The sequence below is a fragment of the Balaenoptera borealis genome (assembly GCF_965194805.1).
Source record: "Balaenoptera borealis genome assembly, chromosome: 9".
Taxonomy (NCBI): domain Eukaryota; kingdom Metazoa; phylum Chordata; class Mammalia; order Artiodactyla; family Balaenopteridae; genus Balaenoptera; species Balaenoptera borealis.
The window spans coordinates 8,795,607-8,819,026 of record NC_138873.1 but is presented as its reverse complement, the minus strand read 5'-3'; the positions used below and the strand labels follow the sequence as shown (position 1 = coordinate 8,819,026).

At 53.5% G+C, this 23,420-nt stretch overlaps 3 protein-coding genes across 9 annotated transcripts in view; 1 reads left to right on the top strand and 2 right to left on the bottom strand.

Annotated features, from left to right (window-relative positions):
- SYTL3 (synaptotagmin like 3) overlaps positions 1-9,177 on the top strand; it is a 97,116-nt gene extending 87,939 nt beyond the window's left edge. For all 3 annotated transcript variants that reach the window (XM_082404549.1, XM_082404548.1, XM_082404550.1), the window contains 6 exons: positions 244-346; positions 3,564-3,734; positions 5,745-5,850; positions 6,782-6,887; positions 7,844-8,049; positions 8,785-9,177. In XM_082404549.1, the coding sequence (XP_082260675.1) occupies positions 244-346; positions 3,564-3,734; positions 5,745-5,850; positions 6,782-6,887; positions 7,844-8,049; positions 8,785-8,894 (802 nt within the window). In that variant the 3' untranslated portion in view covers positions 8,895-9,177. The remainder of the gene's footprint in view (positions 1-243; positions 347-3,563; positions 3,735-5,744; positions 5,851-6,781; positions 6,888-7,843; positions 8,050-8,784) is intronic.
- On the bottom strand, positions 8,040-9,855 carry LOC309634491 (uncharacterized protein; the record flags this gene model as incomplete). The annotated part of the gene is made up of 2 exons (XM_082404672.1): positions 8,040-8,109; positions 9,275-9,855. The coding sequence occupies 2 exons, from the start codon at positions 9,853-9,855 to the stop codon at positions 8,106-8,108; spliced, it is 585 nt and encodes a 194-aa protein (XP_082260798.1). The 3' UTR covers positions 8,040-8,105.
- Positions 9,856-9,896: 41 nt separating this feature from the next.
- The window catches only part of EZR (ezrin), a 50,000-nt gene continuing 36,476 nt past the window's right edge, over positions 9,897-23,420 (bottom strand). For all 5 annotated transcript variants that reach the window (XM_082404561.1, XM_082404557.1, XM_082404559.1 and 2 more), the window contains exons 8-14: positions 19,258-19,354; positions 14,191-14,354; positions 13,641-13,771; positions 12,852-13,012; positions 12,476-12,568; positions 10,946-11,197; positions 9,897-10,854 (exon numbers count right to left, since the gene is read on the bottom strand). In XM_082404561.1, the coding sequence (XP_082260687.1) occupies positions 10,690-10,854; positions 10,946-11,197; positions 12,476-12,568; positions 12,852-13,012; positions 13,641-13,771; positions 14,191-14,354; positions 19,258-19,354 (1,063 nt within the window). In that variant the 3' untranslated portion in view covers positions 9,897-10,689. The remainder of the gene's footprint in view (positions 10,855-10,945; positions 11,198-12,475; positions 12,569-12,851; positions 13,013-13,640; positions 13,772-14,190; positions 14,355-19,257; positions 19,355-23,420) is intronic.

Below are 23,420 nucleotides of genomic sequence, written 5' to 3'. Positions count from 1 at the left end.
GGGAGCTTCACACCCCCAGGAACATTCCCGAGGCTTACAGCCAGGGACTGTGTAAGCCAGGGGCTGTGCACCCAGCAGTGTCATTGTTCACTGTCAGTGGCGGCCGCTAAGCCCTTTCTGTCAACCCCAAATGCAGCGGGAAGCAGGGTAAAGAAAACGCTGACGTGTGATTCTCCTCCTGAACCCTTTGTCCGCCCCCGACGCTGAGCTTTTCACCCTGTCCTGTCTGTGTTTCGCCACTAGGTATGTAAAGACCTATCTGCTGCCTGACAGATCCTCCCAGGGAAAACGCAAGACTGGAGTCCAAAAGAACACGGTGGAGCCGACCTTTCAGGAGACCTTGAAGGTACTTGCTGGACAAATATTCATGTGCTGAGTCTCCCCATCCCGGGATGGGCCCCTGGGGCCAGAGTCCAGCGGATGGTTCCTCTAAACTCTTGAGTCAGTTAAATGTAAGTGCAGACACTTAGACATTTCTGCAGGGCTCTGTCAATCAGTGGCAAGTGGTAGAAAATAAATATCAGCCTTTGTACAGAAAAAGTGCAGAGTCTGCTGGACTTGAGAATGGCCTTTGATTAATGATTTGCGAGAAAATGGTAAAAATGAAACTGCCTGCCTCTCAGTTTCTAAAATTGGTTTGTCCTGTTGAATTTTTATGCCTATCAGAGAGGTATCCTCGAGCAAGGGACCCTGTAAATGAAACTGCTGAGTTATTATGATGAAGAAGTACTTTTATGAAGATAATATCTGGTATACCTAGATTTCTTCTTATTTTATGAAAAAAAAGGTCTAGAGGAATTGTTTGGGTTTTCATTTTCTTTGGTGCTAAGAAATGTGACTTGTGGTTTAGGGCAGAGATCAGGGAGGGAGTGCCTCCTGCTGGGATTCAGGATGGAAAATTGGAGGTGATGTCTGGTGAGTGCAGATGGCAGGTAGGTGTTAGAGGTGGAAGAATAGTCCAGATGCACAGAGATGTACCCACTCAAGGCTGGGTAGCCCGGGAATCCCATGTGTCAAGCCTGAGAAGGGGGAGGACTTTTGTTTGCCTTCCTTGGCAAATAGGAGAATTTGTGAACTCCCAACCAGGGGCCATCTGGGTAGCTGGCACAAGAGTCCCGTTCGAGACATGAAAATAGCCATTGTTTTCCATGCGCCTGCCGTGGCCAAGTACTTTATATGACCTCTGAGCCAGGTGTTGGAATCCTCATTTAGCTGTAGGGAGACTGAGGCTTAGAGAGTACTTGAAAGTACAGCTGTGACCCATGATGGACTAGCAGTCCTTCACAAAATTTATGTCATAAGGACTCCCCAAGGGATTTTTGTTAAAGCAGATTGTGATTTAGCAAGTGTGGGCAGGGCCTAAGGGGCTGCTCGTCTGGGACACTCTGGTAGCGAATTACTGGACACTAGTCTTCATGTGGTTTTGCTCATGTACCTGCTAACAGAATTTTGAAAAGCTCTGTACCTGCTAACAGAATTTTGAAAAGCTCTGTACCCTCTCAAAGGTGTAAGCTGATATATAAAATTACTCACCACAGGTTTAAGGTATTTCATACTAAACAGAGACAGAGGCAGACAAATATTTCCTGTTTTATGAAACGAGACAAAGATGAGGATTGACTGTATTTTAAATACTTCATTATATACTTCGATTTTTAAAGTTTTAACTACCTTATTTAAAATGCACCCAGAATCTCAAAGAAATCACCTACAATTTTTTATCCATTGGTTTTATCTAGTATATTGTGAATATTTTGGTTATCCTGAAAAACTTTCCAGATGCATTGAAAAGAATCAGTGTCTTCATTCTAAATGTAGAACACAGACCCAGGCTTAGCCTTCATAGAGATATGTATAAGATGGAAAAGGTGGGACGATGAAGAAGCTGAGCAATCATTAACAGTTTGGCAGAAATCAGTATTTCAAATTCCCCCTGAGGTTGCACCGCTGGGGCAGGGCACAGGAGTAAGATTCCAGGTGTGAGAACTATCTTCACCAGTTTTGAGAAAAGTGCATGTGAAAGTTGAGGATCTAGAAACTGATCCTCCAAGTTTTCTAAGTAGAACACTCCTTGGGGAGGCTTTCTGCACTCCAAGGGGTGCTGGCACTCCCCTTGAAGGCCACTCAGTGGGGGGCCTGGGAGGGATGAAACAAGACACCAGATCTGGGTGTCGTTGGCTGTTGCCTTATCCTTGTTCTCTGGCATCGGTTACACTTGGTACCCCGTGGAAGCTCGCAATCCAGGGTCTGCTGGCACGGCCTTGTGGACCTAACAGGCAATGGAAAATAGGTCTTATTTTCCTTTATGTTATATTATTTTATGTTATGTTATGTTATTTTTAAATTTTTAATTTTTTATGTTATTTTTAAATTTTTTAAAATTAATTTTGTTTATTATTTTTGGCTGTATTGGGTCTTTGTTGCTGTGTGTGGGCTTTCTCTAGTTGCAGCGAGCGGGGCCTACTCTTCATTGCAGTGCATGGGCTTCTCATTGCGGTGGCTTCTCTTGTTGCGGAGCACGGGCTCTAGGTGCGCAGGCTCAGTAGTTGTGGCTCCCGGGCTCTAGAGCGCAGGCTCAGTAGTTGTGGCGCACGGGCTTAGTTGCTCTGTGGCATGTGGGATCTTCCTGGACCAGGGCTCGAACCCGTGTCCCCTGCATTGGCAGGAGGGTTCTTAACCACTGCACCCCCAGGGAAGCCTCTAGGTCTAATTTTAAAACGCAGACTCAGTCAACCGAAGGAAGGAGTCAGGACCCGAAGAGAAGCAGGCCTGCATCTGCCAGGGAGGGGAGGGGCGTGCCGAGGGGGCGGAGGCGCTGCAGCTGCCCCAGGGAGGGCGGGCCTGCGGGGACGGTCAGCTTCCCTGCCCGGAGGAGCTCGTTCTGAGAGGGAGCAGGCACAGCACGGTGCCCTGTTGGCCTGGACTGGACTGATGGGGCATGTAGCCATGAAGGAAATAACTAGATGAATTTAGAGTTTAAAGATAGAGTATGGAACAAGGGGCAGAGTTGGAAATGGGCCATGGAATTGAGGGGAACAGACTAAAATTCATCTGGGTGCTGTCAGTCTGGGAGCTGTGGCCTGCTTGCCGTGGCCCGGGGCCATGGGCCTGGGTGCCGTGGCCTGGGTGCTGTCAGTCTGGGAGCTGTGGCCTGCTTGCCGTGGCCCGGGGCCGTGGGCCTGGGTGCCGTGGCCTGGGTGCTGTCAGTCTGGGAGCTGTGGCCTGCTTGCTGTGGCCTGGGGCCGTGGTCCTGAGTGCTGTGGCCTGAGTGCTATCAGTCTGGGAGCTGTGGCCTGGGTGCTGTGGCCCGGGGCCGTGGTCCTGGGTGCTGTGGCCTGAGTGCTATCAGTCTGGGAGCTGTGGCCTGCTTGCCGTGGCCCAGGGCCGTGGTCCTGGGTGCTGTGGCCTGAGTGCTATCAGTCTGGGAGCTGTGGCCTGGGTGCTGTGGCCCAGAGCCGTGGTCCTGGGTGCTGTGGCCCGGGTGCTGTGGTCAGTCTGGGAGCTGCGGGCCTGGGAGCTGCGGGCTCAGGTGCCCAGGTTGACTGTCTGTTCCCCCTCCGCAGTACCAGGTGGAGCCTACCGAGCTGGCCACCCGGCAGCTGCGGGTGTCTGTGTGGCACCTGGGCACGCTCGCCCGGAGGGTGTTTCTTGGAGAAGTGGTCATCCCTCTGGCCACGTGGGACTTCGAGGACCGCACGACCCAGTCTGCCCGCTGGTATCCACTCCAGGCCAAGGTCATGTCTGCTTTGGGACTGGGCAGCCCCTACCACCATCCCACGCGAGAACCAAACCCACTTTTCAGAGGGGATCCAAGGAGAGAAAACCCACCTGGGGAGCCTGGGACCCAGGACCCAGTGCACACCTGCCAGCCTGTGACTCTGCAGTAGGAGCTTCCGGGGAGCAGAGGCTCACGGCCGGGGCCCCGGGGGTGTGGGGCCGGCGGGGGTTGGGCTGAGGGACTCTTACCTGCTCAGGTTTGTTCAAGGTCCCGAATAGTCCCACCCTCAGTGTGGCCCAAACATCAGCGTGGATCCGGCCTGGTGGGTCCACACGCTTCCCAGAATTCAGGGTCACTTATTGCCAGCGGAGGAGGTCTTGACCTTCTTGGGCCAAAGCCTACACCTGGGGCCAGCAGGCTGCCCTGCTGGTGGGACCCGCCTCAGACTGCAGGCTCTCGTGTATTGTTGTCTTCACTCCCAACCAAGCAGTGTTCCCCAAACAGTAACAGGTGAGAATGACTGGACCCAGTGCCCCCAGGAAGGCAGGGCCAGGGGTTCCGTGTCGGATAGGCTGGGAGAGCAGAGCTGGCTGGTGGCCACGCAGGTGAGAGGGAGAGGCTGAGGAGAAAGGGTAGCGTTTCTTGGGGCGGCTGCTTTGTGCATTTCTGTGCCAAGATCCAAGATGTGAGATCGTAAAGGGGCAGAAAACGTGGGCTCTGCCACCTCCTAAGAAATGGTAGCAGGATGTGCAGTCCCACCAGTGAAAGCCTGGCAGGGAGGCTGAGTCTTTACGAGGGTCCCCGGTGCCATTTTACCCCTGTTTTCCTCTCCCAAGCCAGGGAGGCTCTGATTCACGATGGCCCTCCTGAGAAGCATCTCTGGTTTCTACAGGGTTAAGCCCGGGGCCTCCTGTCTCTTTTCTCTGTGGGGTCTGCGAGCCCGCACACTCACCCTCCGGTGCCCTGCGCTTCCTCTTCTCAGAACCTGAGCCCGTCTTCAGAACTCCACTTGGGAATATCCGCTTGGAATGCTTTCTGCAGTCTAAGGTCTGCCCAAGACGGTCCTTAAATCCCACCTCCTCCATGAAGGCTTTCCTGATTTTCCCTGCCAGATGTGGTCTCCCCTGCGCTCGAGGGGCCCTTCCCGCCTTCTCCCCCCAGGATCCCTTACTCGGGTCAAGGCAGGCTGCCACCAAGGCTGGTCAAGTTTTGATAAGCAGGCGAGGAACAGAAATCACCAGACTGAAAGGTGTCCCTCCTAATCCCAGCTACTAGGTAGTGACAGCCCACGCTGGATCGGGGCGGGGGGTCCACTCACGGGCCCGCGCCCTCGGCCCTGACAGGAGGGGACCATGGGGATGCTGAGGGTGGAGGCTGCTCCTCCCTGCCGGTGGCACCGGACGAATCTAGACGCTTCCCAGCGTCCCACCCTCACCCCGCTGGGTGAAATGTTGATGGGGTCACCGTCACCCTCTCCAAGCCCCTCCTTCGCTCACTTTCTGGCAGAAATCACTCGCGACCAGAGAAGCCGCCTGGGTCCTCAGTGTGGGTTCTGGGGTGGGCGGGGCCGACGCAGCAGACGGGGGAGCCCCGGACCCCGCGGTTTCCCGGGCCTGCCGCAGCCCCTGGCACGGACGGGTAGCTCGAACCTTTACTAACCTGGGTGGAATCGATGTGGGCTTGTTTTGTTTTACTTTTTCAGCTTCGGGTGTGTCCGGGCTTTCTTAAGGCCATCCCGTGGGGACGTGCCAGGGCCTTGCAGCCCCTCTGCGTCCTCGGCTCAACTGCCTCTGGTGGGCTGCGTCTGCCAGGGTGGCAGAGCTGGGGTTGGTGAGGGTAGGAGTGAAACGTCCCCAAACGGAAGGAAGCCCAGCCCTGCCACAGGTGTGCCCACACCACCTGGGGCTCCCCCAGGCCCGCAGAGGCTTGGCAGGGGGAGGTTGGAAGGGGACACTTATGGACAGAGCTGAGGCAGTGAGAGAAGCCCAGGAGATTCTGGGTCTGGGGAATCCCGCTCTTCCCACAGGCAGAGAAAGACGAAGACAGCGTTCCCACGAAAAACGGAGAGCTTGTAGTCCGGGCCAAACTGGTCCTCCCTGCAGGGCCCAGAAAGCTCCAGGAGGCTCAAGAAGGTGGGTGGCCGCCAGCCCCGCAAACGTTTGTCTGTCACTGTCCCCAGAGCCTGGGCAGTTTCCCAGCGTTTCCTCCCGCCACCCCCGATCCCACGTGGCCCAGTAACTCCCACCCAACCCGCGAAGCCCAGCCTGGGAGGCGGGTTTTCTGGAAGCCTCGGCTCAGAAGGGAAACGAGCGACCAAAGCCAGGCCCGTGGTGCCTGCTTCACGGGCTCCTAGGACACCTGCCCCGAGGCTTTCCTCCCAGGGGGCCGGCTCGCCTGGCCTGCCTGGGGAAACAGTCCCGCTGGGCCCCCCTCGCAGACTGACCGCCTGCGTGACGGCCGGGAGCTCGTCCCCACCTCCAGGTTCAGGCGCCTGCAAGGCTCCGGGTGGCCAGCTCCCTGCTCCTGGGCCACGGGAGCAGCGGCGGCACGGCAGGATCAAGGTCCTCGAGGAGCTTCAGGAGGCGTCACTGACTCACAACGTGGGGCACGTGGAAGAGACGAGGGTGGAGAGTGAAGACGGGGGAGGAGCACTTCCACGACGTGATTCGTGGCTTCCTCTCTGACAGAAGAGGGAGTTCTGCTGCCGGGCTCACAGGGCCCCCAGCAGGCCAGCAGCACGGTCCCTGTGGTCCGCGGCAGCCCCTCTATCAGGGGTCTCCTCCCCAGCCCACTGGCCACAGCTGGCTCACGCTCCTGCCTCCGCCTCTCCTTGGTCCCTCGTTACTCTCGGCAGCTTCCGGCTCCCGGGACTTTAAGTCCTTCCCTGCTGCCGCCGTACTGACCGCGCAGCGGGGCGGCGTGTGCGCTCGCGGTGGGCGTGCTCTGCTCGTGCGCGCTCGGGATCCGAGGGCTGTAACCCACCCTCGGGTTAGGCTGCCGGTTTGGGGTGGTGCCATCGCGTGCCGCAGTAGTGCTGACGGTAAATGCCAGCTTTCCTTCCAGGGACGGGAGATCAGCCGTCACATAACGGTCAGCTCTGTTTGGTAGTGCTGGGAGCCAAGAATTTACCTGTGCGCTCAGATGGTACCTTAAACTCATTTGTTAAGGGGTAAGTATTACATTTAATCAAATATGATTTATTGATGATCTGTTACACATATGGCATAGTCCCTGTAAGGGAACACCAAAAAGTGTCAGCCATTTTAACCTTATTTTAGCTTTCCTATGAAAATCCGACATAATGCGTGTTAAAGACGAGTTTCCAAGAATTCATGGGACTTGGGAGTGCTGAGGCTGGCTTTGGAATACCACATTTTAAACTAAACCCCAATCTTATCAGTCCTTGTGACATCAGTACATCAGCCCTAGGGACTGAGTGGGGCAAGGGGAAAGCAGTGTGGTTGGTAAATATTTCTTTAGCTTAACCATCTCCTCTTGGATTAACAGTGAGACGGATGACTTCGTGCTTCGTTCTTATTCACTTCAGGTGTAATGGTGTCTCCAAAAGTAAAGCAAACACCATGAATAAGTATATAGAATTGCTGAATCCCCAGTCAGTGACATAATGGAAAAATGATGGCTTACCTCATCCACACAGAACTGAGTTCATCTCCTAAGCCTTCCCTCCACTTATCTGTACGGCCTTGAGCAAGTGACTTAGCCCTTCTGCGTTTATTTTCCTGAGAACAGGGTTAAAGGAGACAACGTGGGTGCAGGGTCCTGGTCCCTGGGTAGCAGGTCTAAGGAGCCTCGTTGTCGCCTGGTGGTCGTCATACCAAGGAGGCGGATTAAGACAAGGGCCACGTGGCCTAGAATCCCAAAGTTCCCGTAATAGAGTACGTGGAACAGAATTCAGCTCTAAGAGAAATTTGGAACATCCTAGTGAGAGGTCACGTAGCCAGATCTCAAAATTCCCATTCTTGTTCCTTGCTCGCAATTTTTGTTCTGCAAGTGGGTTTAGCACTTTTCTGAGCACTCAGTCTCACCGAAGAGCAAGTACCAACAGAGAGAGGGGGCCGTGTGGCAGGCAGAGCTTACAGGGTTTGAATCTATTTCCTTGTGCAGCTGTCTCACTCTGCCAGATCAGCAGAGGTTGAGACTGAAGTCCCCCGTCCTGAAGAAGCAAGCCTGTCCCCAGTGGAAGCACTCCTTCGTTTTCAAAGGGGTCACCCCTTCTCAGCTGAGGCAGTCCACCCTAGAATTAACCGTTTGGGACCAGGCCACCTTCGGCGTGAACGACCGCTTGCTGGGAGGCGCCAGGCTTGGTTCCAGTAAGTCTGAGATATTTATTAGGCCCAAGCTGCATCGGTGATCCTTAGTGACTGTCCTACCTACATGGATACCATTAAAAGAAAAAGTGTTTCCATGATGGCAGGTGACTGCCTAACCCATCATAAATGGAAATTACTTAGTCCAGCTTTTACTTTACAACTGAGCGGTAATACAGCAAGGCATCTCAACGATTTAAATGAGATTGAGATCTGCTAAAGAAACAAAAATTCAAGGTCTCAAAATGGGCTGGGTACAGTATTTGCTTTTGTTTCTGGCCGTCAATCATACAAGGATTATTTTCCTAAAGGAGAATATCTTCTTAACCCAAACAAATGGCAATTCAGAAAGCATTCCATTAACAGAGGGAGTACAGGGTGGTGCTTTTCAGTGTCACTCAGCAGGAGTGCTGCTGGCTTTTCACGGGGGGGCAGCAGGGCCCCCCAACACCGTCACAACCAAAACACCTGCACACCTTCCCAGGGCCTCCGAGACCACTGAAGAGAAACGAGACTCGCTGTTAAATTACAGTTTGTTTTAAAAGGAACACTGTCCAAAGGACACCCTTTCCTCTAAGGAACTCCTCTCCTTACTGGCGGGGCACATTTTAATATGGTCTTAAGTTCTGGTGAAAAGTTACAGTATACTTTGCTGCTGGTCCTTTTTAAAAAAGCTGCGAAAGGACGGTGAGTGTCCCCTGGCCGCCATCACTAATCTGTCCCTTCGCTCGCACACAGAGGAAGAGCCAGCGGGCGGCGCAGACTCGTGCTCACAATCAAAGCTCCAGTGGCAGAAAGTGCTTTCCAGCCCCAACCTGTGGACAGACATGACCCTCGCCCTGCACTGACCGGAGGCTCCGGGCGCAGCGGGGTTTCAGGTGCCGGGGCCTGATGGTCGGCTGCGGGGCTGGGCGTGCGGGCACGGGGTGGGTGGAGGGTGGGGAAGGGCCCTGGGGAGTGTGAGCTCTCCCCGTCTACAGCCGTCCTGCCGCTGAGACGTTCTTCCACGTTCCTCTGTGTGTATTTAGACGGAACCATTATCGATGCTACGTTAGTTTAAGTCTCAGGTTGGTTATCTGTGCTTTGAGAGATGTGGAAAATGACCTGATTTCAATAAATGTTCAGCAGTTACCCCGGTCTCCCTGTGCTTATCAAACAGCGAAAATTATGGCCTTGTTATGTGCGTTTCAAATGGAAAAGAAGAATGTGGTGGCTAGTCAATTCCTACCATTCTGCTGTGGAAAACCGTTTCTGGAGGAGGTCAGCCATCCCCACGGGGTGCCGAGGGGTGCCCGTTTCCGGTGGGTCAGCGCTAAGGTCACCCGCGGGCGGCCCAGCCCCACACCACGCGGCTGCCAGGCCGCGCGGGCGCCGAGTCCGAGAAGGGCTGCTCCAGCAGCACCTGCCCGGAGACACCTGCCACCGCAGCCTGCAGGCCTTGGGTTCATCCTCACGGGACATCTGAAAGGAAAAGGACCGAGCAGAGCATGGAAAGGTAGGACGCGAGTGAGCGCGAGTGAGCAGAAGCGGCGCCGAGTGCGTGCGGACACCTGCCGCCTCTTCAAGGACGTGGCCGGGAGAGGAAGGGGGTCGGAGCAGGTTCTGCTTGTGCAAGGACTGAGATGCTGACCGGGTCAAGAGGGCCCTCACGGCTGGAGTCTGAATTAGCAGAACAGCCTGCGAGTCCTTTTCCAAACAAGCAGCTCTGACAGGAAAGTCAAATTGCGCATAGTCAATTACACGCACAAGGAACGCTGAAAGTAAAAAGCCATTTTCCCAGATGAGATTATAGCAGTTAATCAGCTTCATTACTGCCCTCAGGTCACATCAGATTAAGTGCTATGGTTACATGGTTTTTAATATGTAATTTTTATTATTCTGTAAAAGGTAACAAAATATACAGAATGAAACTTTCCCTTTTTTAAACTAATGTTACAAACCCACATTATCACTTACATATAAATACTATACTCTACAGCTGATCATTATTTAGGTGTATAAGTCCAACAATGTAGCCCTCTAACTGTTATGCAAAAAAAGAAAGAAAAAAAATTACTATCCAAGAATACAGTCTCCTGCATTGTTTATCCTGAGTGATCGAATGATCACAGGATTTCATCAACTGAACTGAAGGCCTGGAGGAAGGAAATTGTGTGGGCAAGTGTGTGAGTGCTTCAGACTTTTCAAAAATTTCACCCTTCAAAAACCAAATATACAAAGATGCATCCTTCATAGAAATCAAGAAGAAATCAATTTCAGCTAATTTCAAATAGAAAAAAGTACGGCACAGAATATAAGCCACGATGTGGTTTTTATTATATGGAATCTCGTATCACGCATGCCAGCACGGAGTTAGTTATTCAGACATTACAGGCATCTTAATTGATTCAGTCCTGCTCCAAGCATAAAACAGGAAGTGATTTAATCATAATAATAAAAATAAAAATCAGGCCTGTTTGGCACTATGATACAGTTGGGAAAAATAAACTCCCAGCCCTAGAACATTCCCACTGAAATAACTACTCTCTTTTTAAAGGGCCTGGAGGACGATGAGGGCTGTAGGTTTCGAGAACGATCAATACAAGTTACGCGTTAGAGTCGGCCAGCGGCCCTCGCTCCGCCGAGCCCGGGCGGCGGCGCCCTTCACATGGCCTCGAACTCGTCGATGCGCTGCTTGGTGTTGCCCTGGCGGATCTGACGCAGCGTCTTGTACTTGTCCCGGCCTTGCCTCATGTTCTCGTTGTGGATGATGTCGTTGTGGGTCCGCTTGTTCTCGTCTCTGGCCTGGGACAGCTCGCTGGTCAGAGTCTGCAACGCGAAGCAGCCTGGGTCAGCTCGACGCCCCACACGGAGCCCGCCCCTCCGGGGGGAAAGGGGGCCCGGCCCGCATCGCGCTCACCCTCAGCTGCCGCTGCACGCGCTCGTTCTTCTCGGCCTCGGTGATGCGCTTCTCCTCGTTGCGGTCGTCCAGGATGCCCTCACTGGACAGCTCGGCGCTGTAGCCCGTGTACTCCGTGCCCTCCTCCTGCGGGTTCTCCTGGACGTGGTAGTTAACGGGCTCGTACACTGGGGGCGGAGGCGGCGGGGGCGTGGTCATCACCAGGTGCAGCTCCTCCTTGGTCTTTACCAGGTCATCCTGGGCTTCTCTGGCCTTTGAAAGCAGATAAATGGACAGCTGAGAACCTTTCACGGGGAACCTCGTGTTTGGACCATTTTCTTAAGAGCCACCTTTTCTCTACAAGAAGGCCCACGGTCCGTGCTAAGAGAAGGATTCCGCTCCCCCCCGCGCCCCCACCCCCTTCTCCTGGGGGCTGGATGCGCGTGGCCTGAAGCAGCACAGAGCCGAGGGGCCAGGAATGTGGCTGACCAGGTGGCCCTGGTCTGTGCAGCCTCTTCCAGGTCTGGGGACCCGGATCCCCTGACCAGGTATCAACTGTGCCCATGGCACCAAGAGAAACTGTCACGCCAGGTCTTGACATTTTTCTAAGTACTATAACTTTTTTATGTCTGTAGTCCCTGTATATGTTCACTGCATATACTTTTGGAAAAAAAAATTGTTAAAGAAGCAAACCCTCCAGCCACTGAAGAGCACGCCAGCATGCTCTTCAGGTGTTTGGTTTGTTCTTTCCCTGCGCGGCCGCTGCTATCAAGACCCTCCCGGCCTGCCAGCCCCCAGCTCAAGCCCTTCTTACCCGCCACCCAGTAGTCCTTCCAACAACTCCTGGGGGTCCGCACACTCACTCCGCCCACCTCGTCACCATCCTGACCCCGAGACATGCTTAGCTTGTACCTGTTTTTGTAACCAGTTCCTCTCATTTAATACTTTATAAGGAGCACTTTCTCCGAAAACCTAAGGACTGAAGTGTTCTGCACACAGCTAGAGTTGGGGGATGGGGCGGGGGTGAAGACCCGTGAGGGGGAGGTGCCGGCCGTCCCCAGATGGGACCACCGCGGAGGGGGAAGCGTGGAAAGAGCTGGGGAGGGGAGCCCCACGGCCTGGCCCTAGTCTACACTCTGAACCCGGCCCACAGCGCAGTCCCGGTACGCAAGGGGGCTCCCGGATGAAGACAGGCGCCCCGACGCCGGAACGAACGCAGTTCTATTACAGCGAAAACGGACTAAAGCCCTGGGGGTCCTTAAAAGTCGGATACTGCTCGTCTCGATCTGCAAGGAAACCGAGCCTCAGAGGCGAGGCCGCCGGCCCGGCAGAGCCTGGAGACCCCCAGGATCCAGGTCTTCCCACGCGTGCGCCACGCGCGAGGACCGGCGCTGGGAGCGGCAGGAGGGCTCCGCGCAGGCACCGTGGCCGCCGCTGGGGGCACCCGCGTAAGCCCACACCAAGCTAGTTCCCGACGGGGGCGGCCAGAGCACGGTGAGCGAGTGGCGCTCGGTGCCCCAGCTGATCCACCGCGTCCTCGCCAGCGCTCACCCGGAGCTGCCACGCCTCCACCTCGTCCTCCTTGCGCCGCCGCGCCTCCTCCAGGAGGGCGATCTTGGCGGTGTACTCGGCGAGCTCCGTGGCCTGGGAAAGGAGCAGGAGCCGAGGTGATTTCCGGGACGCTTGCGGCAGGCCACTCGCGAACGAAGGGTCACGTATTTTGGTACATGGCGCCGCGTCCCCATCCAGCGGTGTCCGCCCGCCGCCCGAGGGCCAACCACCGCAGGGCCCCTCCCCAAGGGCCACCCTACACCCTCAGGCAGGTCACCTTACAGCCCCGATACCAATTATTATAAGACAGGTGTCCCTCTTTCAGTGCCCGAGGCCGCCTCTCTGTAACTGAGCACCGCGAGGCCGCGCCCCCTACCAGCTGCTCCTGGCTCTTGATCTGGTCGGCCGCCTGCCTCTCCAGCTCGTCCTTGGCGTGCAGCGCGGCCAGGCGCTCCGCCTCCAGGCGCTCGGACTCCGCCTGCGCCCGCTTCCTCTCCTCCTCCAGCGTTAGTGCTCGCTGGATCTGGTCCGAGAGCTCTGGACACAGCGCAGAAGCAGAGCTGCTCAAGGCTCCTGCCAGGGACCCTGCAGTCTTGCCCCGAATTCCCACCCAGAGGGGAGCGGGTGGGGCACGAGCGTGAACACACCAACGCTGCAAAGCGGTGGACCGAGTTCCACGGTGCCGGGACCTCTTCTCCCCGGGACACTGAAGGGAACGCTCGCGGTGGTGAAACCGCCCTCCCCCGGCCCGGGCCCGGCCGCACCCTCGTGGTGCTGCTCTCCCCAGAAACGCGCCCGGGTTGCAGCTTATAGCGGGGGAGAAGCAGCACAGCTCCGGTGACCGCAGGCCGAGCATTCTATCTCACGGGACCTGAACATCCTCGTCAGGAACGGGGGATAATTCAGCCCTCACCTCACAGGACTGGGGGCAGTTCAAAGGATTACTGTACATAAAGCATTCAGCACAGAACCCACACAGGTGTTAATAAAGTACAGAATTATTTTCTAATCCAAACCACCATTTTATCATGTCTCTTCTGGGATGTGTATCCTTGGGAGAGGGTTCGCTCCCGGTGGCGTGTGCACCGACCGTCCGGCCCTCCCATCACAACCCGCCGGAACGGCACCCGGAACGGCACGGCGTCTACCGGGAGGCCCCGCCCACCTTTCTCCGCTTTCCTGGTTTTCTCCTCGTAGTCCTGCAGCCTGAGCATCAGCTCCTCCTTCTCACGCATCATCTGCTCTTTCTCTCTCTCCACGGCTTCTCTCCTTTTCTTCTCGGTTTCCAGCTGCTGCCTGTTCCCAGGAGGGGCCGAGGCGGCACCGGACGCTCAGACTCCCCACAGCAGCCTGGTCGCCCCAGCAGGCGGCCCTGCCTGGAGCCAGCCCCTCACCAGCCCCTCACCAGCCCCTCACCAGCCCAGGCACACGAGGCGCAGCTGCATCCTGGTTACCGGCTGTCCCCAGCGCCTCGTCCAGGCCCCGGGCCCGTCCGTCCAGCAGAGGACACGGGTGACAGCAGGGACCCCAGGTGCCCTGACGGCTCTCCACCTCGGGCGCGGGCTCTGCCCTGCCCACAGCGAGGCAGCTCCGAGGGCTGAGCCGCGGCCCCGCAGACTGTGATGCACCAGCCCTTCTGCGGGGAGCAGCGCAGACACGGCTGTCCTGTCCCCACGCCCCGACCTGCCCTCCTGCCACCGCCCACCCCTGCTCACCGCTCCAGCTGCTTCTGGTGCTTCTCCTCGCGGGCCTGGGCCTTCATCTGCTGCACCTCGATGGTGTCGGGCTTCCTGCGGCGCATGTACAGCTCGTGGTTCCCCATGCACAGCTGCAGGATCCGCTTGTTAATTCGCAGGCGGGGGGCATAGAACACGAAGTCCTGCAGAAGAGAACAGGGCAGATTGCGACAAGGGGAACGCTTTCCTTTGGCTTTCTTCTTCCAAACCCGACTTCACCCACGTCTGGATACCTCTTCGAAAAGGACAAACGTAGCAGAGAGTAGGGGCCAGAAAGAGGGTTCAAGGTAAAGCCACTGACCCCGAATGACAAAGAGATGTTCCTGGTGCCACGGGGCGCACGTTCTGCAGGACAAGCAGAGCGAGTGTGTGCACTGAACCCCACGGGTGGACCACAACGCTGCCCCGGGCCCAGTCCCACCGGCCTTCAGGCTAACAGCCCCGTCCATCCCCGATTCCTGCCCGCACAGCACAGCTTCGCCTACTTCACGGAGCTTCCGTCTCCTCCGCCTCAACCTCTCGCCTCCCACGCTGCTACCAGCGCACCGCTAGGGTCACTGGCGGAACTTCGATGCCAGCCCATCAGCTCCAGGACCAGGTGCAAACGCCCTGGCCTGGCGCAAGTGAAGGCCTTCCGGCCCTGACCCACCCCTCGTTCACCGAAACTGCACTCTTTCACACCGTGAGCACGTCCTCACACAGTCCCTCCTACTTGGCATGTCATGTCCAATCCCACACACCCGAGGCCACAGCACTTCCACGAGATCTCTCCTCCTCCGTGGCTGTCGCTTCTGTGCCCCCTGCACCTGATGGAGAGGTCAGCCACGGCGATGCTGGTGCCTTACCCCGCTGGCTTGTTCCGCTCTCTCTCCGCCACTAGACGATCAGCTCGCCGGAGAGCTGGGCCACATTCATTCATCTCTACATTCCCAGGACCAAACCAATGTGCCCAGGGAACAACTGTCTGCTGGCGACTGACACTTCACGCAGCCCTGTCGCATCTGACCCCGTGATACTGGGCAAGTCGCTCCATCACTCTGAGCCTCAGCATCTTCAGCTATACAGTTAGTGGTCTTGTTGTGAGGATTAAATCAGAGAATGTTCACAAGGACTTAGGAAGGCGTCCGGCACAATGAAAGCTGGCTGGTACACAATACGCTCACTCAGACTTCGGGCTGCCTTACAAAACTGCTACTGGAAAGCCTTCTTAAAAACAAGAACAAAATCACAGCATCCAAGAGCTTCGTGGCTTGTGACCGCACGAGTCTGGGACATGGATGACACAGGGTCTTGTTTCCTAGCTCCTGATTACCCGTGTAATTAACAGAGGCGACAGAGGAGCAGTATAGTTTAGAAACTCCTGCTAAAAGCTACTGGAAAAGGCCCATCTGCTTCCTCTTCCTGCTTTCCTTTCTCTTCTGAGGCACAGGGCCCTCAGCATCCAGACGCCGACCACCGCACAGGGAGAGCGGGGCTGAGACCAAGCAGCAGTGCTGCGTGTCCCACGGCGACTTCCGAAACCTATGGGGACACGCCGGGCGAGCGGATCAACAGGCCCAGGAAGGGCCTGCCTAGTGCCTCAGTCCATACACCTGTCCAAAAATGCTCGGGAGAGAGTAATGTCAGGCCTGAGAGCCCACGGAGCTCCTCGGGGGGGCTCTCCTTGGGGTCTCACACACTTGTTATTAAGTCATAGGGTTTCCCAGGGAGGTGTCTGCGGAGCTGGGAGAAACGGGTATTTTTATTACCCACCTGTCTCTTATTACACAAAGAGAAAATAATCTCTTGTTACGGCTGCACAGCCATGCTACCCAAATGGGTCTTGACTGTAGTTCCTAAGTATTTGTAAAGAAACTCTATAATTAGCACGAACTCCTCTTCAGAAAAATGTCACTTAAAAAATATCAAGGGTCAGAACGGCAGGTGACACTCCCCACAGCATCCGGTTGCCCGAAGACAGGGCCTGCGGACACCAGAGACAGTGAGAGCATCCGTGGCTTCGCGGGAGGTGGAGGAATCCCTCGTGCCGCCTTTGGAGGAGGCCAGTTCCTGACTTCAAGTTAAAAACAGAAACTAGAAATTTTTATTTAGAGATTTCTAAATCCACGTCTCCAGCCCAGGCCTCCTGATGAGACCTGGGGCAGGCCGTCTTAACCGGCAGAGAACGATGTCCTAAAACCTGAAACCAGGCGTGAGGAAAGTGAACCCAAGTCCCCAAGGACACGCGGGAAGGAGGAGGGAAGCCCTGGCGAGCTGTCGGGGGAGCACGGGAGCCTCGGGGCCGCCCTCTGCGCAGGCTGGGCAGGGCCCGCCGCTGTCACGTGCAGGTCTCCATCCTTCCGCCTCTCCCGTGGGGCAGGAACAAAAGGCCCATTCTAAAGGGGAGCCAGCTGTCTCGGCCCCATGAGCCACCCAGGCAAGCACTGAACAGCACAAGAGTCAAAATCACGGCCCCGAGTGGAAGCTGCCTGGCTGAGGAGCGGGCCGGGGCTCAGTGGGGCGCTTGCCCAGGGGACCGCCCTCCCCGCAAGCTCAGGAATCCCTCCCCCGGTGTGGTGACGCGACCGACCTTCCGGGTCTCCTTTTCTGTCTTCTACGTAAAGGCGTGGACTTGGACATGTGGTGTTCTACCGCCCCAGGCGCTAAGCCTGCCTGCGGCTGCGCAGAGCAGCCCTGGGAGGTGTGCGGGCCCCAAGGGACCCGTCCCCCCAGCCAGCGCCCCCATAAGGCACCCAAGCAGAGGACGCCTCCTCCTCCATGAGGCCCCCTGACCCACCCACCTGAAGCCATCGGCCACCCCACCTCTCATCTGCGTCCCCGGATCTGTCACTCAGCACGGCTGCGCTGTTAAATTCTCTGCCAGCAAGCACGTTACTTGTTTTGTTTGTCTTCACCCATCTCTTCACTGGCGTGTTCGCCTCATGGGGCGGGACCTGTCCTGTTCCGCCGCGCACACCACCCTAGTATCGCGCCTGACGCGCAGCACGTGACCAGCAAACGTTTCTCTCTCCCTTCTTCCCCCTTCAAGTGATGGCTTCACATAAAACCAGATTATAGCAAAAGTATACTCGGCTAATTCAACCAGATATATCGCAACTGCCTTTGCTTGGGAGCTTGTGATTATACAATATTCTTGAGCTTTTCGGAAGCTAAACTTAAACCAAATTTGAAAAAACCATACCACTTAATTCTTAAACAGTCTACCCAGAATTCCTGCTTCTGTCACTTCTTAAAAAATGTTCTGAACAATCAGTAACATCTCATGAACAGATAGTAGCCTACACAGGATCGCAGGATCTTCTCGCTCTAACTGCCCCATCTCACTGCCCACGTAACACTGGTAACACTATGACCCTCGGTTCATGGTGCTGCATATTAATGTGACCTGTTACCATGGAGCTTGAGAGTCTGTATTAAACGCTTGTTTAATTTAAAGTAGCTGTGCAACTACCCATGGAGCAGAAGTCAAGAGTTTGCGAACAGCAGGAATACTGAAAGTGTCTTTCAATGAAGACAATACTTTTACACACAGCGTCCAGACCTCTGGTTTTCCCTTACTCGGGACTAACCCCTCCGTGGGAGGAGCAGTTGGACAGCAATGCCACATGCTGTCCCCTGAGCGTTAACCGTCATCACGCGGTGCCCAAGTCCTGGAGGGCTCCCAGACGTGCCTCTCTGAGCCGAACGCTGTAACTAAGGAACCAAATTACATGAGACACCAAGTTCTTTCCTAACTATAATTTTGGTAAAATTCACAATAGGCTCCAAGAAGGATAAGAGAATTTCTTCAAGTGGCAGTTTTTTAAAGAACAGATTTCCGATTAGAAAACAAACTCCTAGGCCTCCTTGGTGGCGCAGTGGTTAAGAATCCGCCTGCCAATGCAGGGGACACGGGTTCAATCCCTGGTCCAGGAAGATCCCACATGCCGCGGAGCAGCTAAGCCCGTGTGCCACAACTACTGAGCCTGCGCTCTAGAGCCCGCGCGCCACAACTACTGAGCCCGCGCACCTAGAGCCCGTGCTCTGCAACAAGAGAAGCCACTGCAGTGAGAAGCCTGCGCACCGCAATGAAGAGTAGCCCCGGCTCGCCGCAACTAGAGGAAGCCTGTGTGCAGCAACGAAGACCCAACCCAGCCAAAAATAAATAAATTAAAAAAAAAAAAATTCCTCCATATCTTTTCAAAAAAAAGAAAACAATCTCCTCACCCATTCCACCACTCTACAGTATGTATGGATGTCTTAATCTTTTGAGCAAACTCAGCTGAAAGTTTACATAATTTCTACAATGTACCGGTCTTTACAGCTATTAGCTAACAATCGGTGTTCTTCAAATTCTAAGATATGACGTCCCTTTTCTAGCTAAGTCCTCCCAGGATGACTGCCCACCAGGCTCTTCTTTGTGAGGGGCCGTTTCCCACATCAGCACCGATGTGAAGGTGCCAGCGTGAAGACCACCTGCGGGGCACAGGGCAGTTAGAGAAAAACAAGGCGCAGTCTGTACCAGGAGGAGGCGGGGCGCGGGGGCCAGCAAGCCTGACGTATCCTAACGTGGCTAAGTTGCAAGGACAGCTCACCAAGTCAAAGCCTGGCCGCGAGGCATAACCATCAGAGCGCACGCTCCAGGGGGTACCCCACCCCAGGCCCACTGCCTGGAGGCAGGCCGGTTTTCCACACCAATATGAACATTTCACAAGCCCAGAAATGCAACACTCTGTGAAATGCTTATCATTTAGCAAAGGTCGATGACTCAGAACTGCCCTTTTCTTCATAAGGAATGAAGACCATTTGGAAACTTAGATGACAAGAGTCCGCTGGCTTTTGACGGACCGCTGGGCTCCACCATAACCTCCTACTGCAATGCCCAGTGGCCCGGCCCAAGGGGACCTTAACCCTCCATGTAACCTACTGGGAATTCTTCCCCCCTCCACCCACAGGTAATTCTGAGTATCACCAGCTCCTTGTCACACAGAGAAATCTGACCTTTATGTTGGAAACGTATTTGGATGCAAAATGAAAAACAGTAACCTGTAACTCTTATGAACTTACAGGAGCCTTCTTGTCGATGGGCTTAATGACAAACTTTTTGTCATTGAAAGAGATGTTCCTGATTTCACTCCATGGGAAGCCAATCTTTGGGGTCAACCTAAGGTTAAAAAAAAAAGGTGGGATAGTTAGATGTGTACTTGGATTGGCTAAGAAAGGTTTGTAAATCTATTCTTAATTTTAGTTTAATTTAAAAAAGTACAAAGCTAGCCCCAAAATCATATTATGTAATGTACATCATAACTGAATAGTTGCTACCTGTGCTAACTTAGCTGACAGGTGGGTGTCAGTGAGGGTCAAGCTCTAGGAAGCCTTGATATGCTCCCATTGACATTCATCTTTCTCAGTTACTACGTCCAGTCACCCCGGCTTGTAATCTTGAGGTCAACTTTGATTCCTAACCAGGCACATCCTTTCATCCTTTGTTTGAAGTATCTCTCATGACCATCTTTTGCAATTCGTTCCCACATCACCACCCTAATCCCACCTCTCACATGCCAGCAGCCTGAACAACCAAGTTCCTTGTTGCCAGAACCCTACTTCCAGTCTGCTTGTCTGATTAATGTCCCTTTTGGTCAATCCATTCCCCTCCTCAAAAATGTCAACACTGCCCCCCCAATACCCCGCCCCCAGTTTCTACAGGATAAAATCCATAGTCCTTAACTTCACATCCAAGAGCCTTCTAACCTAGACCCAGCTGCCTGGTTCAGCCCACCCTTGCAACACAGGGTTCACTGCCGCCCCTCACATGGAAGGGCCTCCCTCCTCACTCCCCCGCCACTCCCAGACCTGCACCATCAGGCCAGCTCACTCTCCCTTTCAGCAGCCCTTCCCCTCTCAACGTGCAGTCCCTTATGCTACACAAACTATTCTTGTGTTATTTAAATTACTGCATTATTATTTAGCTCTTTGAAAAGCAGGCAGGTAAGCAGTCTGATGGCAAACATCACACCTTATGTTTCCTACACATGCTATACCCAGAGCAGCTACTCACTAATGGAAAAGGAAAGGGCTGGGTATGGGTCAAGTCCAAGGTTTTCTTACTGTATTATTGTCTTGTTTCTCCCTTCAGAAAACTGTTAGCATTTGCTTAATATATTAGGTGCTCTAATGTTGGGTGCATGTATATACACAATTGTTATATCTCCTTGATGAGCTGAGGGCTTGGTATATGGATTCTGCCCCTCTGGTTCTCATCTTAGTGATGCAGGCTCTCCTGGCTGCTCAGACACCTTCCCATGTCATCCTCCAAGTTCCAAGAGGGCCCTCAGATCACCCACCCTAACAAAAGCCCCACTACTGTCCTACTTAATCACTACTAATCCACTACTGGCTGAAAACTCCGGATTTCTAATTAGCATTTCTGGGAAAGCTTATGGTATGATTTCAAGACCACATTGCTCTACTTACCTCATAATTTCCACCCTATTCTTTCAACACATTTACCATGGATACCATTCCAGAAGTTAATGACAGATCCTCAAGCAACCTTTCAAAGATGCTGCCATGAAAAACGGTCCTTGCCCATGAGCCATAAAAACTTCCAATTTAGAAAAGAGCAACCATTGTAAAGCAATTATAGTCCAATAAAGATGTTAAAAAAAAAAAAAAAAAAAAGAAAAGAGCAGGAGTGGGGAGGACTCTACTGCCTACCAACATGTTTAAATAAAAACTGATGGGCAATGTAGGCCCTGTTATGGCAACACAAGCCAGGTCAAGGCAGTGGGCGTGGCCTCTGAAGGCCGGGAGTGGGCACCCAAGCCCGACAGACTTCTGGGACCCAATAGTCAGGGCACTGGCCAGGCTGTGGTTTTAAGTGTCAAGTCTTTTTGATACAGATCCTTTTTTTAGTTTTCTCCTATAGGATCACCAATGCCCGTTGAAATACATCTGGTTAACATGCTTCACAGCACTCAAAAAAGCATGCAGGGAGTTTGTTCAGTTATTTTATCTCCCATTGTATATGGGAGAGATATATATATACACACACACACACATATGTATCGTTTAAAGAAGTCATTTTGTATATAGGTCTCTGAGCACTGGCAAGGAACTCAGGATGTCACCTGGTCCTGCCATGGACGTAACCTCTGTCCTTACATGGAAAGGCCATAAAAGAGAGACACCGGGTAGGCACTTGTTGCTTCAGAACACTTTCCTCCAAAACACAAGGCCGGCGCGCTGGGAAGAGAAGAGCCAGGAGCCAGCAGCGCTGCCCGGTTCTCAGGCACGCAGTCAGCACGGGGGGCCAGACTTCCAACGCAACGCTCTGTTCTCTGTCTCCTCGTTTTATACGAGTCTCTCAAAATAGTTTCTAACCCAGAAAACTTGGACCTTCAGGCTAGACAGACATCTTTCTCTCAAGGGTTGGGCATCCTGCCACCACGGCTTCCAGCTTCTGCTTTCTGCTGTACCTGCGAAGTTTGTCTTTTTAAGACTCTGAAACGTCGTGTAACAATTTATAGCCTCCATAAGCATGACTGCAGTATCAAAAGATGAGGACTAAACATGAAAATTATGACTCACCCCTAAGTTAAAGAACCTCCTTTTATTCTTGACCACAGTTGGAAGATTCAAGTCTACAAGGATTTCTTTCTTTTTTTTTTTTTGAGTTCACTTAGAGGACACAAACAGAGAAGGACCCACAGAGAAGATTTCTAAAGGATTTATAAGTCACAAATTTTTTTTGAAGTGTAATTCTCGAATGATAGGAGACCAGAGCTCTTTGGAGAAATAGCTGATTCCAGGGCTGGAGCAGGGTCTGGAGCATCTGGAGGTACCAGTATGTAAGAAGTGCCTTGAAAATAACGGGGTCAGGAGGGCCCAGGAGCCAACTCAAAGGGGCTCCGAAAAGCAAATCTCAAACGATTTTAGCTACAAAATAACAGTACAGATTATGGCCCATAGAAGAAAACACATATTAACATAAGTAACTAAACAATAAATGGAGAAGAGAAATTGGTTCCTTATAGTAGAATTCCATTAATGTGTGTAAACGGAATGATTTTTTAAAAAAAAATCACCATTTCTCAAATACTACAATAACTGTTTCATGCAAGTCTCATCAATGGATGTAGAATGGATAAAAGTTTAAGAAACAGGATATTCACATAGTTTCAAAGACTCTCCCGAAAATACACTTGTCAATTACGAAGGGGAGGAGAGTAGCTGCAGAGAAGCCTGGCCAGTGCCACCTTGACCCGAGATCAAAGTCAACACCAGAAGCAGGATATTCCGACACCACACGCTGCCTGGAAGGGTGCGACAGCACTTGTGTCGGATTCATGCCCAAAGCGCAAACCTCAAATCTTATCATGGGAAGGTGTGAGACAGATCCAAGGTGAGGGATTTTCTAAAGAGTCAATGGTCAGTGCTCTTCACAAGTGTCAAGGCTGTGCCAGACAGACAGACAGCCAGACTTTGGGACTGTCCCAGATGGGAGGAGACTGGGGAGTGTGACAACCAAATGTAGGCGGGATTCCAGGCAGATCCTGGGGCAGGAAAGGGACATTGGTGGACAGCTGATACGATGGGAACACGGCTGTTAACGGCATCACGTATCAAGGCGACCGTCCTGACTCCGCTCCCTGGACCGTGTTTATGCTAAGGTGCTGACATCTGGGAAAGCTGCTGAAGGGCACATGGGAATTCTTTGTTCCTACTATTTTGGGAACCTTTTTAAAGTCTGAAATGATTTCAAAATGAAAAAATGAATCGTTAATAAATTCAAAATGTGCGGCAGAGAGTGAGGACGATGGGCGTCTGGATTTCACAGGCGTGTGTCTGTCTAACGTCAGCAAAGGAACACTCAGAATTGTGCATTTTGTTGTAAATAAATTTTACATCAAAAGAAAATCAAAACATGCTGAGCTCTAGCAAACAGTATGCATTTTGGGGGAAGTATAGCGATGCCTGCAATTTACTCTGCAACGTTGGGGGGGGGGGTGGCCAGCGGGGTGGAGGGCCGTGAAATGAGGACGGGGAGGGCCGTGACAAGGCCCATGGCGACACGCTAACGGGAGGCCCGTGGCTGTGGGCACGTGGGCTTCACTGTGAAATGCTTTTCATTTTGCAGTGTTTTGAAAGTTTTCACTGAGTTTAGAAAGGTCTGGGGTGGGGGGATGGGCTGCAGATCACGGGCGCCTCACGGAGGGGGCAGAACAGAG